This window comes from Gavialis gangeticus, unplaced genomic scaffold (assembly GCF_001723915.1).
Source record: "Gavialis gangeticus isolate Ggan-Ray unplaced genomic scaffold, GavGan_comp1, whole genome shotgun sequence".
Lineage (NCBI taxonomy): Eukaryota > Metazoa > Chordata > Crocodylia > Gavialidae > Gavialis > Gavialis gangeticus.
In genome coordinates, this window is record NW_017729024.1 from 166,692,553 (window position 1) to 166,711,736 (window position 19,184).

Sequence of the window (19,184 nt, forward strand, 5' to 3'; positions counted from 1 at the left end):
TCCCTTCCAGCCCTAATGTCTATGAAATCTATGAAAACTGTCAGCTCCTCAAGGCACAGGAAACCAGAAACACAAAGTCAAAAGCCTGTGGGTAGACGTGGAGGCATCTGTCCTGTTGAGCAGCCTGCTGGGCGCCGAACAGGCTGCTGCTTCAAAGGAAGCAGCGAGGCCCAGCAAGCAGCTGGGGCCAGATGGCAGTACATGGGCCATTGGCACCCAGGCCCGCTCGGGTAACTCAGGCCAGCTGCTGGGTTTTGGCTGCCTTGGCCTCTGACAGCCCAGCTCTCTTGATCAGCTTGTTTCTGTGCCAGGTACAAAACAGTGAATCTCTCTGTGAATCCTTCGTTCTGAGCACCCACAGTGCTTAGGGCATGCTCGGTCTTCTGGGTTTGTCCACTGCGTGGTGTAACAGGTAAGGGCACCAAAGCATCTCTGAATGCTCCTGGGAGACAGCATGTCCAATACGGCAGGGAAAAATTAGTGCACACAGCATGTGGTGACACGCCAACCAAATTCATTAAACCACCCACTGCTCGAGGTGACTGCCATGGCTGCGCTGAGAGCAGCAGTCCCTGCAGCCCTCTCTGGTCTGCTGCGAGCTGGTTGGAGGCGCCTCAGTTCCAGCTGCTTCAGAAGTTGTTCGGGCAAATACACTAGAGCTCGGTAATGGCAGCTAGAACCAGAAGAAGCCCACTTGGCTCTTTCTGCCAGGGTGTCTTCTGTCCCACTGGCTGCTGGCTTGGACAGGGAGAGGGGAGCTCCCCATTCTGCGCGTGTAAACAGGGATTTCCTTAGGGTCCTTACGTTTGTGCCTCTTTGGGGGGAGGAAGCAGCTGACTCCGGTACAGACTTTTCTTACAGCAAAGCAGTCCTGAATGTTGCATTTATACAGTTGTTTCCCTTTTAAGTCAGCTGCTACCTCCCTCATTAATCACATAATGAAGATGGTTCTAATACAAATGAATAGGGGAGAAGTACGCCAAGCGGCAGTGCATCTATCCCATTGCAGGTGACTAAGCCGCGGATCAAGCGGAAAAGGGGAAAACCTAAGGAATGAAGAAGTGTGCACAAGAGCTTCGTATGTGAAAAGCTCACTGAAATAAGCTGTGATGCCAGCATTTCTTAGAAATGGCTCTTCCGCCTTGTCAGGGTAGAACAGAGCTCAAGCTCTCCCTGCAGCGCTCCCCGTCTCTCCACGCGGATGTGTTTGCCTTGCTGCTGATTGGGCTGCTATTTACAGGGTTATTTCTGTCACAGGCTTGGCTCACCAGAAACCTTCTTATAAATATGGAAATCCAATGATTGAGCTCGCTCTCCCTTGGGATCAGCTCAAAGCATTTTGCTAAGAAGAAGGAAAAAAGGTAGCTGAGAATTGTCTGCTTGGTGGCTTTGTCTTGTGTTCCACAGCCAAGAAATCAGCCAAATCTTCAGGCGTTCGCCTGAGTTTTCCTCTGCAGCATTCAGCTGTTTTGTGGGAACACTGGAGTGCTGCTCAGGTTTACCACGTGGTAGATCTGAATTAGAGTCCTAGACTCTAGCTCCCAAACCTTGCAGTTTTCAGGGTGGTACATCGCACCCCAACAAGAGTCAAGCAGCAAGGGGAGGGCCCATGTGTGCTCTGCACAGATGCAAATCAGCATCCATCTGTGCTCCTGGCTGAAGAGGCAGAACTACTTAGCCATCAGGAGCCTGGCAAAGGGAGGTGTTAATGGCGTACAGTCATGCGTGGGTTTTTTCTAACATTGCTGCCATAACCTTGGATTCATATTCCCAACCTGTTTGTATTGCCCACTGCATAAAAGGACAGCAGGTGTTAAAGCAGAGGCTGGCTGCGTAGTGTCCTGGAGGAAGGGAGCTCAAAGCAGAGATCAGTTCTTTGATTTGTCTAAAAGGGTCTAAAACTTTTGTTTCCTGTTTTGTTAAGTGAAATCACTACTGGAGCTTGGGTTTCATCTCCATCAGTCTGGGTCATGGTGTCCCAGGTTCCTAACCAGCTTCTGCAGATGCCAGTTCATCTCTTCCTGCGCAGCCCCCATCCTTGCAGGCAAAGCCATCCAAGCTGACAGCCTTGCATCGTATTAACCGGCTCTTTCCTGCAGTGGAGGTGCTTCTGAGTAAGAGAAGCACCTACAAGCTCTTTCCTCCATGCTGTCCCCTGGTCTGAGCCTGCAGTATTCCCAGCTTTTCATCTCCCTAGAAAACAGGGCATGCAGTCCCGGGGGCTTCTCTGCCAGTCATTTTTTGTTGTTGGAGCCAGTTTGATTTTCGTGGTTGAAGGGACCACTACATCACTTCCTGCTGAACTGCAAATGAAACATCTCATGCTACATCTCCATTACCACCATTGTGAGTGGACGCTAAGAAAAACTGAGACTCAGCCAATATACGTATAAGCAGGAGCAGCATTAATGTGGCATTATCTAATCCTGCCCACGGACTGCTGGCCCCAAGGGTAGTGGGTCAAGTAGATGCACAGTAGGTTTGTGGCAAAGGAAAAGCCCTGTAGCTCTAACAGGCCCAGGAGTTAAACCTGGTGAGCTTTGTAGTCTTTGCCCATTTCAGTGTTAAATCTCGATGGAGCCTTTCACTGATCCGGGAACCAAATGAGAACTTAGGAAGGTGCAGTTCTCTTCAAGCCTCCCTCAGAAAACCTGCCCTACAAAACACTCCCCCTTGTTGGGAATGAAGGAAAGTAGAAGCTTTACACAGGGCAGGAGCCATGCAGAACAGGGGATAATTGCTGGAGTAGGAGTGAATGGGAGGAATAATTAAAGTAGCTTTAATAAAAGCTCTGTGTGGGTGGATTAGAGCAGCTGGGGGAGTAGGGCAGGTGGGAGAAACAAGACCTGATTCATCTAAAGCAGCCTGCAAATTGAACATACAGGAAATCGGCTGACCTTCCTCCTCAGACAGCTGTAGAGCAAGCCAGTGATCATTCTGACACTGAACTAGTACGGGGATTCATCAGCCCACTGAAAGGTCTGAATGAAGAACTAGCCAGGCCTCTTCCTGTCATTGCTCCCAGGCCACCAGGCCTTAGGAACATCACATTTGCCGTGTGGGATCAGGTCATGCTGTGCTGGCCCCAGGGCAGTGGGGAAGAGTGGTCATCATAAGCATTGCATTGAGGAGCTGGTATCCTTGCAAGGCATTAAGCCTGGAAGAATGAGCCCATGCCATCCTCTGTGTTTGCACTGTTCTCTTCAGCACCATTTATGATGAAATCCTAATCCCTTCCCCAGAAGCCTTGGTGTCTGGGGAGGCAGCAACCATTGAGTTGGACCATAGCTGTCACTGCAGCCCTAACTGCTTCTCCACCTTCACATCTGTGGACTTGATGACCATGAAGCACGTGCAAGTGATGGAACCACTTGCCTTGCCATTTCCTAACCTGTCTGCTGCTCTCTAGAGCAGTGGGCTCTGAAGTGGGGTGCACGCATCCCAGGGGTGTGCAAGACAATCCATTGGGGTGCAGGAAGAAAATATTAGAACTTCTATTTCTATTTATTTTTTATCTAAAAAAATAAGAAATAAAGCTTTACTAATATTTAATATATGAATTGACACTGGCGCCCTCACTTGGTCCATATGCCAGACGGTCACGTGTCACGTACGGTACACGAGGTGTCCTGAGGGAAGAGTGGGAGTTCAACAGCGTGGAGGGGTTGACAGTGGTGCCCTCAGTGGCACCCCCAATAAATATACATATATTGGGGGTGCGGGCTCAAACATGTTTTACTGATAGAGGGGCGCGATGAAAAAAGTTTGGAGACCACTGCTCTAGAGGTATGGAAGTCCCCACAGGGGTTCCTCTATTATCTTCCCCCATCTACAAGTACTGGTTGCCATTTGCACTGATTTTGGTGCTCGCTGTGAAGGAAGGGGCATGATTTACGTTTCTCATACAAGGTGACTCACCGCCTCTTTGAAGCCTCTCCAGAGTCGAAAAGTGCCGCCCCATCCAAAGCTGGGAGCGTGACGGAGAGCTGTGCTTCCCACCGGATGGTCGCTGCATCTCCCAGCTCTCTCCTCCCAAATTCCAGGAGTCAAGAACCCGACCTGGCTGCCGTGGGCAGGTGTAGGGCATATGAGATCCCTTGTCTGTGCGGGACTTTGCCCCACAGAGCTGATCACTTGAAGAGTGGGGCTGGTCTAATAAGAAGGGGTTCAGTAGGAGTTTGAGCTTCCAAATTCTGTTGCAGTCACTGCCCCTGACTCGCTGAGACCCTGGGCCTGGCATTTAACCCATCTGTGCCTCAGTTTTTAACCATTTTTGACTCCTCTTTCTCAGCTGTGTCAAGGTTGAAGACGCCAGGGGGTGGGGAAGTGCTGCAGCGGGCCATGTATTAGACCCATTGTCACCACAGCTGCTAAGGAGCCCCGTGCCGTGATTTACCACCCGAGAGGCGAGTGTGTCTCATGTGGGACCCCAGGGATTTGGCTGAATCATTCAAGAGGCAGAAAAGATATGTGCGGTGCTCCATCTTCTCTTATTGAAAAATAAAAAGCTTTTGCAGCTGAGCCATCCCAAAAACATGTCAGTGCCTGGTTTGCAATAGTTTATTGCGTCCTCGCGGTCTGTCAGTGCGCTGTGGGTAGTGAGGGAGCGTGATGTGCCATTCCTCTAATTTGCAATGTTAATGGTTCACTTAAAGCCATGTAAAGCGCATGCTGATACTACCTTAATAAATGCCCGTAATAATACCGATGGTTGTGCTGGTATGAAGAGGAGCTCCGAAGGGAACGCTGCATTGAGCGTACTCTGTCACAGCAGAAGGATGGAGAATGGGGGCTTGCTCACACTTGTTTCTCTGAAGGGCATCTAGCAAAAATCCTATAATTACTTCTATTTTTCTTCTTTGTCCCTCGATCACTTCCCTAAACTGTTCAGCTTTCGAAATTCATCCTTCCCCTGTATCTGAGGTGCTTCAGTTAAGCCATATGTCTTCTTTCTTTTCCCCAAGACAAAGTAAAATCTCTCCTATGCTACCGCTAACATCAGGGACTTGGACAACAGAAGCTTGAAATGTGTCATTCATTTTTCACAGCTTATTCTAGACACCTGTTACACATCACCGTCACTCTGACAAGCAAAAATAAAGGAGTTTGTTCTCTCCCTGGGTCTTGCGCTGAGCTGCAGTGCAGAGAGCACAGCCCAAATATTGCAGCGGGCAAATGTCTAGGTATAAATTGCCTCCGTACATTTGTAAACATACAAACATATCTGTTGCCAATCTGGTTTTAAACCAAGCAAAAATCTACCGCCTGAGCTACTCGTCTGTGGTGAAGTTAAATGTATCGCAGGGTCTCTCGTGTAATGCCTTTTAATGCACCGTTCAGTTCTTGTTCGATTATCTGGTAAAGTTTAAAGATTTGGTCATTCAGTTGGATGGTCATACAGCTTTATGTGCTGGGTTTTTTTTAATCTCTGTAGGGTTGATTTTTTTTAAATACTACAAAGGCATAACGGCAATTTCATCTGATGTGGGGTGCCTGGAGTCTAAAACCATTGGGAGCCATTGGTATAGAGTCAGAATTTGCCTTAGGAAGGTGTGGAATAATTTTTCTAATTTTTCTCCTGCTCTGGACTAACCCTAGCATTGTAGTCATCATCTCCCACTTGGGTTTTGTACAAGCAGGTTTGGAAAGCCACCAGACTGAGCTGCAAATGCTGAAGTCTTTTTTTGTATGCATGGAACAGATGTAGCCTGGGTGGTTGAAAGTCTTCCACCCTGCTGCAACTGTAGTACGTGCCCCACAGAAAAACAGTTCAGAGCTGTACCCCAAAGTGCTCAAAATCTAAATAGGGACGGGCTTGACAAGCACGTAAAACCATCTAACGTGTATGACATAGGATGGGTAAGCAGACCAGAGCTGTAAACATGATTGATGCAGTCACTCATTTAGAGCTACCAAGCTGTCCATACGCTTTGAACTGAAGAAAAGGCACACATGTTTGGAGGGCAGTAGGGGTATTTTCTATCCTCTGAGAACCCCTGGCAGGGATGGCAGGTCCTCTGCTGTCCTTTGAGAGCTGGGTTGTCACATGTGGGCACCCCGGATACAAGTGCCTGCTCACCCGAGCTTTCCTGCACCTCCTTGTTAGTGCGTGTTTGCAGAGCGAGACGCCACAAAAACCAGCCTTTGCAAGTGCAAGTCTCTTCCCTTGGCCGTCCCAGGAGAGCGGAGTGGTAATTGCCTACAGCAGTGTGTCTTGGGCACATCCCGGTACTCAGACTTTCAGCACTTTTAAGTTGGGCAGACGAGCACTTAACACTCAGCTATTTTTAGGTGGAACCGTTCTAACTATGTGACACTAATGAGCAAGTAGGTCACAGTGATTCAGCCTCTGATTATCAAGCCGGTGTCTCCAAACTGCTGAGTAAAGTGATCGCTGAAACTTGCATTTCATTCCTTGCTTTGTCATTTTAGGGGGCAGGAGCTCACCTGGAAATTTCTTGCTTGCAGCAGTGACCAGGAGGAGCAGCCTTACAAAGCCTTTGGATTTCCCCCAGTCTGGGATATGGCTCATCCAACCACTAGGGAGGGTTGAGCACACCAGGCCAGACAATTTTCCTGTATTTGGTGTTCAGCGAAATAAAACCCAAGTCAAGAGCTTTACAAACAGCCAATTCAGCATGACTGGAATCACACCAGCCGAACAGAGTCAACTCCCTCTGTGTGGGGCTGCCTGGTCTAACTGGCTCCTTCCCAAAGTAGTCGTAGGGTGGGAGGCAGAGGATGCTCTCAAGGCCCCCGGGGACCAGAGGCATTTTCCAGGAGGCGTGGAAAAGCAAGGCAGCCGGTGATGAGTAGATGGCACAGTGCCATTGCACAACTTCTTTGCTGGTTGCACTCATTCTTTTTTGCCTCCTTGTGAAACACTGAGCATCGGCTGCTGTCTGCATGTCAGCTTCAATAGGTCAGATCAGATGTGGCAGGTCTTGTGTTCCTCCTAAAGCTGGGTAAATCCTGCCAAAGTAGGAAGGGAAATGAGTGTTGTGTGTGCCTTTAAACTCCTGAAAAAATACTGTGCTTCAGCCAGCCCTGTGCCCCTTTTCATGTTAGCTCTCCCTGACTGCTCCAGCAACAGGAAAGCTTACAGATGTGAAATGTTAGCATCCATGCAAAATACACCAGTAGGATACAGCAGGAGCTGAGGGTTTCTAATATCCATTGCCAGAGCCTTGACACAGAGGGAAATAAATAAAACCCCAACAAGGGTCCGTCCCCCCCATTCGGGCAGTGCAATGGTGCACGCACAGTTAGGTGGAGAGAATTTGAGCACCCGAGCAGCAATGCTTGGGATCACTTGATTTCCTCCTCTAAGAATGAGGGACTGGGAAACGCAGAAATGAAAAAGCTTAATGTTTCCTACAATTCCCAGGGTGCTCTATCTGAAAGATTTAAAGCTCCCTGCAGCAGCTGAAGACTTCCATCCTGATGCAAAGCGTTCTGTTCATCCCAGTCAGCAAACAGCAATAATGCCATGTGACCAATGATCTGTTATACGGCTGAGCTGTAATTTCGAGCTTAGACTCCACTAATGCTTGTATCAATCTGGAGGGGGGGGGGTTTCTTCAAAAAAAAAGAAAAGAAAGAAAGCTAAAAGTAAATTCTAAAACAAGTAAATGTGATGGAATCTCAATCTGCTTGTAGGCATTTTGCAAGCAAAATGCTAATTAGCCCAGTAAATGACTCTCTAGCAGCATTGGATTTATAGAGGAGGAACCTGTTCCCTATGCACAGGCACAGATCGCATCCATTTAAGGAGCGGCAATTCCAACCCAAATGCTGTGGGGATTCCTTCTCTCTCGGTCAGGTTTGTTACTATGGAGTCTTGTGCGTTGCTGCAAAGTGCACGTAAAATGATTGGTGGGAAGTACTGGAGCGCCTCTGCCCTCCCAAGCCAGGGGCATGCAGTAGCATTAGGAGAATTGCCCCCTGTCCAGCTCGGCTTTCATTTCCGGTCTGCGTGGTTTTGGGGAGCAGAAGGCTGCAACACTGCAGCACTTGTTGGGGCAGTGGCTGTCCTTCTCGCACTGCCAGTATTGCTCCCCATAACATAAGCCAGTCTCCCAGGATGCAATATGCCTGTTCCCTTCTCAGGCTGCTTTTCAGCCCAAACTTTGGACGTTGGCTCAGATTGTGAACTTACCTTGTCCTGTTAATTCAGTGCTGGGGCCTGGGTATGTAGACACCTCCCTTCTCAGTTTCCATGCAAGTTAGGGAGATTTTTAAATATCACTTGTGACTCCTTAGCCTAGATGCCTAATTCCAGGGAGGATCCCCACCTGGGAGAGCACAAATGCACTTTTCAGTGACAAGCGGATGTCAGATAATGCTTGGAGATTTCACCTGTTCTCTCAGGATGTTCATTTGTACTTGAAGCAGAGCAGGCTGCCCTACCGCTCTGTGGCAGCTTTATAAAATGAAGTATGCCATCGGAACCCCAATTAGCTGTCATCTCCTCCTGATTGTCTCCGTTCTAGCATGACGGAGGGACCGGAGTTGGGGAAAAAAAATCACATTTACAATGTGCACTTTTCAGTCACTATCCTGTCACACACCTGGTGTGTAACCTGGCCAGCTTAATTGGGTAAGTAGATTTGAAAGACTAGTTCTGCTTTCTATTGGCATCAAGGTAATCCACCTTTCAGCTGCAATTGTAAAACAGATTGAACACCTGAGGTTATTAGAGATCTGGGGTTTCTCTTCCTAAGAGCAGGAATTTTAACTGTGCTGTGGCACCTAAAACCCATCACATTTTGTCTAGCTACACCTTTCCTGGGGGCTGTTCTTTTCACTACCCGTGCTTTACTATTTCTGTGCGGCGTTGGTGGAACCGCTACCGTGTTCCTCCCCAGCTGGGGTTGCACAGGTATCGAGTACAACGAGTTGTGTTCTATAGAACATACATATTCGTATGGTATTTTGAAACCCTTGGATGAAAAATGTAAGTGTCATGGGGAGAGACAGAGGGGCGGACCCCGAGGAGCCAGGGGGGAACCCTGGGGCCAGGAACCCGCCGAGGAAAGCAAAAGTAAAAGAAAAGGAACAAAAAACTTCTTACTGGCAGCAGTATCCACGGCGAAGCTGAAAATGGAGGTGGGACCTGAGCGGCTCATTAGCCGCATCTTTATACAGCTGCAGCCAGCGGATAACGCAAGTGGCAGGAGCCGGCTGGCGGATATAAAAGAAGCCGCTGGCGAGGAAGAAGGGGAGACCTGCAGGGACCTTAGCAGGGAGAATTCTCCCAGAGCTCCTACGGGGGAGAAACGGGTGGGGAGCTGCCTCTCCCAACACGGGTGAGTGCAGCGAAGTCCGCCGTGGGAATAACGCTGCCGGCAGCAGCACAGAGAGCGAGGAAGCAGTTGCCACTCGCTCAGACCGAGGACCTGGCTCGGAAGACCAGAAAGAGCAGAAGGAGTGTGACACAAGGAGCTACTACCGAGGAGCCAGAGGGAACAGCCACCACCAAGATGCCAGACTAGGTGGGATCGTCCTGGTCTCTGGGGGGCTTGAGGAGGCGCCCCAGGTAGGGGACGAAGGGCATAAACAGCACAAGGGGGCTGCAGAAGATGGGTCCCAGTGGCATAGAGCCTCCCCCGATGAGGTACGTGGGGGAGGTGCGCGGAGAAGGGCCACCACGGGTCCAGGGAGCCCACAGGCAGGACAGAGAGTGAGGAGGGGAGCGCTGAAGCCTGCAGTCTAGCCCAGACCCAGTTTAGGGCTAACTAGGGATCCCGGGCATCTAAAGCCTGGCGTTGGTGGGCAGGCTGTGAGTGTAGATAGGCAAGAGGGCAGAGGGGCCCCCCTCCCCCCCCGCTTTTGCATATCTTCCTATTTTTTTTGTTGTTGATAACTTTTTTTGTTTCCCACTTTTGGAGGCGTTGTGGTGCAAGGCATCTAGAGCCCAGATGTTGCTTAGGCCTAGAAGGGGTTACTATCCCCTTAGGCAAGGCAGAGGTTAGGTGCTGTTGGTGAAGGTAGGGTTAGGCCCCACAGGCTGATATCCATCTCAGCAAGCATACGCAGAGCCTCAACAGTTGGGGAAACCGGCTGAAGAACATCTTGAACCTATCAAGGCAGGGTGTAAGGGCGAGGTAGAGGGGAGGTGGAGCCTTGCAGAAGATCGTCATACAGCTGCCCCATAATCGAGAGACCCTGACAGTCAGACACCCACCACTAGAACAAGATCCAAAGTCGTGGCAGGCGAGATTGGGGAGAGGTTAGTTGGGAAAGAAACATCTACTCGGCGAGCCAGCAGGGATGGACAGACAAACACCCCCGAACATCCAGGGCCGCGCAGCACATGACCAGATGTTCGAGACCAGATGGGCACAGTAAGGAACAAAGTTCTGCTAGTCGTGAAATGCAGTGATTGCTAGGAGAATACAAAGAAAGAGAGTCTTGGTAAAATATCATCATCTTAAATTTGCTAGAGAGTCCCAGCTTTATTAAGGCAGAGGCTTAATGGGCTGACATGCTTATATTTCATGAGTGCCCTTTTGTCAAAAGGTGTAACCTCCTCCGTGCATAGTGAAGAGGTCACGAAGCAAGGGGGTAACAGTTGGATCAAGGACATTCACATTCTGGGAACTGTTCCCCAAGGGAACTTCATTAACAGCAGAGAAGTGAATCTTTCTCAGCTTCTTGCAAGTATTGTCATAAAGCACCAAATTACACAGGTTTTTTTTGTTTCTTTCTTTCTTGAGTTTTGCATTAATAAAACTTTGCCGTTGCCAAAAACAAAACTCAAGACATGGAGAGAATGCAAATGTTGATTATAGTATATGAAATGGTAAATGCCAGTATTAGCATCCAAAGCTCTGTTGCACCTTGTGAAATAAAAGAGGATACTTTCCTTGAATATTTCGAGTTTAATAATAGATAGAAGTTTTCCATGGAGTTCTACCCATTGTGAATCAGAATGTCTTTGTCTTAGTTTTTCCCCCCTAGGTGGGAAGAAATGGATGCTTTTGACAGCCAATTTTAATTTTTGCCCTGGTGCCACAAAGGGAGAACTTCAGTAGTTCTGAAGCCTGCAATGAATGGTAGTTAAATGTTTTATCACTGATGGGATTGTGTGAATTGGCAGCCTGCATATTTTACATGGTTAGCAAAAGACTGTGCTGTAGAATACACTATCACCAGGACTGGATTTTCTGAAGACCTTGATTTCCCAGGAAAAGAGACATTGCATATTTTGGTGACGGTTGTTGTGGTGTCCAGGAAGAATTTTACTGCAGATGGACAGATCCTCAAGACCCCATAGTTACACCCAATGTGGGTCCATAATGGGAAGTAAAAACTGATTAGCCTTTACCCTACAGGCACCAGAAGTTTCACCTCCATGTTCATCCAGCTGTTGGCTTTGCTGAGGCCTGCCACCAGATAGGCAGTTCATGCCAGTTAGAAACTGGACTCAAGCTGCAAATGCATTGCACTCAGGCCACCAAGCACTCATCAGATGAGAATGGCTTTGTATTATTGCCAACCTGCTGACCCAGAGGTAGAGAAAACCCACTTTATATTCCTAGTGCAATTCATCATCTAAGCCTGTTGTTGAAAGCTGAAGTTTTCAAATAGGACCTGAACAGTAAACATGCTTCTAAAGTTCTGGAGTGTTTGTCTCTGGTTTTATTTAATTTAAAGTGCAGACTTATTTTCTGTTTCCTACCAAACCTGTATACTGATTGGACTTGCCTGCCAGTGAATTAGAGAAGTGACTATCTATCTGTGTTTGCTAAAACGTGTCTGTCTGTCTTTTTTTTTTTTTAACAGGATCCAACAGCTGCATCCATCTCTGACAGAGACTGTGCTACAAGGGAAGGAGAGACTGTAGCTATGAACTATAAGCCGTCCCCACTCCAAGTGAAACTAGGTGAGTCTCTGTGTGCTAGCACAGAGTGGTATCTTGTGTATTTTAAAATATGTAGGGCTGCAAAAAAGGTGCAATAAGAGTTCAGTATGGTAGGAAGTTATGTGACACGACATTTATGTCCCCACTGTTGCTGCTGAGTGCTCCAGTTCTGCTCAGACAACTTTGCAAAATGGCTTACAAATCTGACCATAACCCAGACAGTGTGCTGGTAAGAACAGCTTTTTTCATTATCACATCGAAGCTTCTATAATTTAATATCTGTAACTACAAGGGACAGTGTAGCCTTTTGCCTCTAAGAGGTGCATCAAAGCAAGTTCAAGCCTAAGCCTAAGCAGGAACAAAGGTACTATAGAGAAGACTATAAGAGGGGATATGACTGGGGACTCTTTGTGAGGAATTCTCTCCGGGACTGTCACCAGAGCGGATCCAGAGAATAAACAGTGTGCTATGTGCTGGGGCAAAGATAGCAGATATGGACCCGAGACTGAAAAGGAGGATCACTGTAGCACCAGAGAAAAATCCACCTATCAACCTTTGTGGCTGGGACCAATGATTCTGCTAGATTATCTCTAGAACAGATAGCGGAAGACCATAGCAGGCTCGGGAAGATGCTACAAGAAATGGAGGTTCTGGGGCTCTTCAGTGGGATCTCCTAATCCCAAGAGAAGGAGGGTAAAGACGTCTTAAAATAATACAGAACAACAAATGGCTCAAAAGCTGGGGTTGGAAGGGGGTTGTAGGAAGTCTGACCACTGGCAGCTGTGCTTGGAAAGAGGACTCTTCTCAACAGATGGTCTCCGTCTGGGTATGCGTTCTTCTGGTCTTCTCAGGTTGAGTCTGGCATGATTGATCAGAAAAGCTTCAATCTAAGGAATGAAGACAAAAGACTGGGAGAAACTTGTGTAAACTCCATGCCTGGCTTTAGTCTGCAGGCAGAGAAAAAGTCAAGTAAGTGAGGATATGACACTGGATGAGGAGTATTGGAGCATAGGGTGATAGGCAGCAAAGAACAAGAAGGAAGAAGACTGCAGTTGGGTCAGCAGTAAACTTGCTGAAAGGACTGTCCCTCATCTGGCTAGAAAACTGGGGGGTTGGTCAGGACAAGCAAGGTCGTAATGGACCTTGAAAGTGCCCAAACAGGACTTGGGCAGAATTTAAGCACTCAGATCTCAAGGGGTGATCCAGATTAACCCTGTCCAGCCGCTACAAAACTGTCTAGGCACATGGAGTCATTAAATACCTTATCTTGGCCCAAAAAGATGCTTGGCACCCAGAGTTAGACTGCTGCGCATGCTTATAAGCTATCTACACCGGTCACCAAAGTGCCTCACTGCCATCTAATCTCTGTTATAATCCAGATCATGGCAAATGACCATGCCAAGATGCAGCTCAGTAGCAAACAAGAGTGGTGGTACCCTTCTTCCCAGTAGCCTAATGATTACACCACTCACCCAGGAAGAGGAAAACCCCTTCAGCCTGACAGCGATTTGAGTCCACATCTGCCACCTCCAGAAAAATACCCTAGCTACCAGTTTATAGAATAAGCTGGTGAGGGCACTCTTTACCCCTCCTGTTAATTGTATCAGGTTTCCGCACACTGAACCCACTCATATTGAATCACCTTCCCATGCCAGGAGCCAGTCATTTAGAAATGCAAAGCTCAGGTATAGGTACCTTAAGAATCAATTTGAATCCTGGTCTGGTCCTGAAAAATAAACATGAATTGAGAAATCCCCAGCCAAGTTGGTTTAAATGGATAAAGAAAAGTAGGTCTGTAGTGTAGGTTCTCAGTTTCAACAGGGAAAACTTTGAGAAGCTAAAGGAGCTAGTTAGTGAAGTCAGCTGGACTAAGGACAGTAGAATGTGGAGAAATATTTTACACTGTTAATCTAAAGAAATTTGAAGCTATCAGGAATTTATATCCCAAAAGTGGGGGAGAAATAGGTAGGAAAGGACTTCAGAGGAATCTGTATTAATAACCATCTCAAGAAGAATTCCAGGAATAAGCTGATGGTCTACAAGGAATAGGGAAGGACAAATCACAAAAAGCTATGGTTCAGAGGGCAAGAAGTGTGGGGGCAAAGTGAGAACTGCTGGCAGTCAAGCCAACTTGGACCTTGAGAAGGATATTGAACACACAGGAAAAGTTTCTTCATACACATAGAAAGAGAACAAGAAAAGAATCGTAGAAAGTTAGGTCTGGAAGGGACCCCTGGATGTCATCCAGTCCAAACCCCTGCTCCAGGCAAGATCACCCCATCCAAACGATCCCATACAAGTCCTTGCCTAACCTATTCCTGAAACTGCACAATCAATACAAGACACATTGCCCCAAGACCACCCCAGCCTGCCACAGGAAAGCAAGAGGACAAGGATTGTCATTGTCCTGCCACTGCACGGGTTGTTAAAATCCATTTGAGAGATCCAAAGCAGAGGGTCACTCCCCCTGCTAGAGGAAGGTAAAACCCTCCCGCCCAACCCACCTTTCCATGTCAGTCTGACCATGGGATAAAATTCCTGACCCCAAATGCAGCAATTGGTCTGCCCCTGCATGGAGGGCAAAACCCTCTAGCCAGGAACCACCAGGTTTTATTTCTGTTGGAAGCACTGGCACAGTCCAATCACAGCCATGGCATCTGCATGCCATTTTATAAGGATAGGGTGGGGGTACTAGGTATGGTACATATACTAAACAAGCACTCTTGCAGATCTCAATAAAGACCTGGGGAGCAAAGGCATGATGGCTAATGAGAATGAGGGTATGGCAATGGAAACTGCCACAGCCAAAGTGACAGCAAGTCTCAACGAGCTCAATGCATTCAGTCTGGCAGGGGGGTCACACTCGCAGATGTTTAAAAGAACTGGTATCTGAAGTGAGAAGAGCAAGTGTCCTGCCTACATGGAAGAAGGGGTTAAAAAGCAATCCAGCCTGATCCTGATAATATGAAATTCTTTAGCATATGTTTTGAAGGAAAAATAATTCGGCACATGGTAGTAAATCAGAGATGTGGGGAGGGAGGGAACAGCATGGGTCTACCAAGGGTAGGTCATACCAGACTCACTTGATATTTCTGTGACAAGACAGTTGATATCACATCAAAGGAATTATAAAACATCTATCATTTGGACTCGAGTGAAACATTTGATATATGGTTCCACTTAGGGAAGTATTAGTTAAGACAGGGCTTAGTAGAACAGTTACACGGTATGCAAAGCACTGGCTAATGGGGAGCCCACACTAGGTTTGTCAAAAGAGGGAGTGGCAGGCTGGAGGAAATTACTAGTGGAGTTCCTCAAAGATCAGTCTGAGGGCTGATCTCTCGTAGTATGTCCATTTATCAGAACAGGAAGTAGAAGCATATTCAGGAAATATGCGGGTGACCTAAAGCTAGAAGGCAGTGTTGATGCTGAGGAGGATCAGGATATTGTTCAGGAAGAACCAGATGACCTGGAGGCACAGAGTAGTCACAGAATCCCAAACCAGGAAAGGCCCTCAGGAGACATCTCCTCCAGCACCCTGCAGGATGTGCTGCTCCTAACCCATCCCCAACAGATGCTATCCAGGCTCTTCCTCCTCCTCTGTTCGGTATTTGTAATGGAAAGAGGGTAAAAAAAGAATTAAGTGTAACATTAGCAATTGAAGATCAAAGAGCACTATTTTTTCCTAAAAACTGGGAGCTCAGGAGTCAGAAATGACTGAAGAGGAGAAAGACCTGAGTGTACCAGGATACAGGCAGACAGAACAGTTATATCACAATATTACGTTAAGCGCGGAGTCAATAACTGAGAGAGGTTGTGGACTCTCCGCCCTTGGAAGTTCCTAAGAGCAGGTTAAAAACACATTTGGCTGCAATGGTTTAGACAGAAGTGATCCTGCCTTGAGCAAGGGGTTGGTGACAGCTTGAGGTCCCTTCCAGCCCTATTTTTCTTTCATCCTGTATCAGTGTGGAATGATCCTGGTCTAAACTGTGACCACGTCGCTGGTTGCTGCTTGCTCCTGCCAATACCGGAGTAGCAAAACCGTTGCAACTTTGCCCCTGAATAATGCAAGGTAAAAGCAATTGAGCTGTAAGAGCATGCAAACCTACCAGTTAAATCCTAACAGCTGATGCTTTCTTTGGAGGTAACTAAAGCAGTTTAAAATGACATCTGTCTGTAGCCTCAGCCAGTCATAGGATGGTACGAGCCCTAACAGTGTAAGATGGAGCCTGATAAGTTTATAAACAAGATCAAACCATACAGCTGCCCGCCAGGAGGTCCCTTCAAGTGCTGTGTTCCTGCAACATAAATGTTTAGTGCTGATAAATGCTCTGCTGGTACAGGTGAAATCAAGCAGCTGCTTGGAGGAAGCCAAGGCTTTCGCTTAGGGCGTGCACTTAGTGAGCGTTGATTATATTTGTGTCCTGGCTCTGGTGGGAAGTCTTTTCCAGTGCAGCTAGTGCACGAAGTGTGCCTGGGCAGCTGTGCCAGTGGGCTCACATACATCCCACCTGTCCTGGCCAGGTCCATAGCCAGTCTTTGTTCCTGGCCGCTCGGAGAATCCTCAGGGTTTTATGGGGCAGGAGAGGAGTCACTTGATGTCCTGATGATCCATTGATGCTGGTCTTTAATCTTAAAAACTCATCTGACATGCAAGATTTTTTTACTCCACTTAGTGCAGCTGACTTCCCTTATTGCATTGCCTCTGTTTTTGTCTTTCCTCCACTTTATGCCTGGCATTGGGTCGTAAACTCATTGGGGTAGTGACTGTGATTTAATCTCTTTGAGAGCCCCATAGAAAGTTATAGAACTGTATAAATGTTTAATAGCTTAGCTTGAAGAGTTATTGCCCGGTCATTTTAGGGAGCAGGGTTCTGGTCCTATTGCAAATGTTTCATATGGATAGCAGCATTAACCTTTCTTTAGTGCTGTTATAGCATAATCAATTGTTGTAATGGCAAACCCAGTCCCCTGTTCTGACAGTGGATTGATAAATGTCCTTTTTCCTTTACGAAGTTTTGAAATGTAAGCCAGCTGCATGGGTATCCTGGGAATCTTGGTTCAGATGAGCTCAGTTAAATACCGACATGGCAGAAATACAGCTTTTACTTCCAGGGGCAGCAGTATTTGGAAATGCAGACGTGGTGGGCTACATCACAGGAGAGGGAGAGTGTCTGGGACTGCAGAGCCATTCATTCAGGCAAATGTCCCCTCTGTGTCAAGAGGACTCTTTGGTTTCACCAAAGTATTGCTCATGGCATTGTGGGAGTTAGAAATAGGAAGAACGTCACAGCTGCACTAGAACTGTAGACATACAGCTCCGAGGCTGGGGCTGGTCTGACCAAAATTGGGGCAGTAAGAACATCATTCTCCTCAAGGGAAAATGCACGGAAGCCAAACTTAAAAATGCACATAAATGAGCAGTATCTGCCTATGTGGATATTGTGCTACCTGGCTCCCGTGGCAGACCCCGCATGCTCACTTGTGACTTATCACTGTATCTCCTTTACGGCATGATGTCTTCCTTAATGATTTACTTCATCCTGACTTGCTCAGCATAAATTCTGATGCTTTTACCAGGTTTGTTTCATTGTGCTATATTGCAAACCCCTCCGGACAGCAGCCTTGCCTCTCTGTTTGCAGATCATTGCGCCATAACGCGAACTGCTTCGCTGCTGTGATGTGCACGGATAGAAGTGCTTGCAGAGTGTACCCGGCTTATGCTTTTCAGAAAGTCCAGCAGTTGGAGCTGGGAGAGCAAGGCAGAGCTGTGATAAGGAAAAAACAGAATAATCCCAAAGTGTAAATCTCAGCGGTTTGGTATCTGTCAGAATGCAGCAAAGCCCCCGGGATTCCCAAAAGACCGTGTAATGAAGCTCACGCCGCCTGTTTGTCCGCTTCATGTTTTTAATTACGCTTCTGAAATCTTCCGTAGTTTATGGTTCTCCTGCCTGTTATATTGGAGAACAGGGTGGTGTAAACAAGCTTTTTCCCCAGCACTCCCCAAGCTTTTTGTACCAACAGACCGGTCAGCCCTTAAAACTTTTGGGTACTCCTAACATTTTAATGGAGGTAGGGGGCAGGGGCTACAGTGTGATATGTGGACCCCTTACCATGGGCTCCCATACCACAGTTTGAGGAGTGTTGTAATAGTGCTTTCTTATAACATTTGGGAACACAGCCACTTACTTGAGTGCCAAGATGCAATTGCATGTAGGAGGGGAAGAAGTCGGGAGTCTTGCTGACTCCAGCCCACTCTGATTTCCCCTCGCCCACCTGGCAGCTGTGATTTAGGGCACACGGTATGCCTCAAAGATTTTCTGTCATCTGCACTGACTTTCATGTATGGTGAGGAAATATCAGGGCCTCTAGGGTAGGGATAGCAATATAATCCAAAGCGTCCGTGCCCAGAAGGCTGGCTAGCTATTAGCACCATTCCTCACAAAATCAAAATTGCCTGTGGTGATGCTGGCCTTCTGGAAGTTCATGAGCTCCAAGGTTGTCTTGATGGCTTTTAGTGAGACCTGGTTAAGAAGTTATTGCGTCTAGGGTGGGAATGGATGTGCAAATGAATGGTCTATGGAACAACATGCAGAAGGAGACTGAGCTGGGGATACGAATGCCTTTCACTCCAGATCTCCCAGCATGTGAAGTATTCTCATTAGACTCTCCCTCATTTAGACTTTTGGAAACAGAGCTAAATTCAGAGAGAGCCTAATGTCAGTTGGCCAGATGGAGCCTTTGCTCTCTAGGATGCAGTGCTGAGGGCGTTTCTGTTTAACATTTGGACTTTATTGCAACACTTTGTAGAAGGAATTTCAGAAGTACCAGATAATTGATCTGCGTTCCTTGCTGCAACTGTCTTTCCCTCCAAGCTTTGATTGCACGCTGAGATTTCTCCTAAGTCCATAATATATACTAGTAGATACTAGACAGTAGGCCTGTGCAAATAAGGAAGTATTCGGTTTGGATTTGGATTCACTGATTTGGAGAACAGTGATTTGTCCGGTGATTCCAATCGCTGTCCCTATTCGATTTGGCCGAATCAGCTTTGAAAGATTTGGCGCTGATTCGGGGAGATTCGAATCAGCTGGGGAGAGGCAGGCACAGCTGGGCGGCTGCAGGTTCTCCCATGGCTCCTCCACCTGTGCCTGCCTCTTCCCGGGCAGGGGGAGCCACGGGAGAAGCCCCCATGGCTGCCTTGCCTGGCTGACATGTGGAACCACCCCAGCTCCCAGGCGAGTCGAACAGGCAGAGCCCCCTCTCCCAGTGCTGCCGCGCTCCCCTGTCCTCCTCTCCGAGTAATGTGCCCCTCACC

The 19,184-nt window shown here is 47.6% G+C and overlaps 1 protein-coding gene across 2 annotated transcripts in view; it reads left to right on the plus strand.

Annotated features, from left to right (window-relative positions):
• FAM219A (family with sequence similarity 219 member A) overlaps positions 1-19,184 on the plus strand; it is a 171,118-nt gene that overhangs the window by 91,082 nt on the left and 60,852 nt on the right. For both annotated transcript variants that reach the window (XM_019518066.1, XM_019518065.1), the window contains exon 2: positions 11,788-11,887. In XM_019518066.1, coding sequence (XP_019373611.1) covers positions 11,788-11,887 — 100 coding nt within the window. The remainder of the gene's footprint in view (positions 1-11,787; positions 11,888-19,184) is intronic.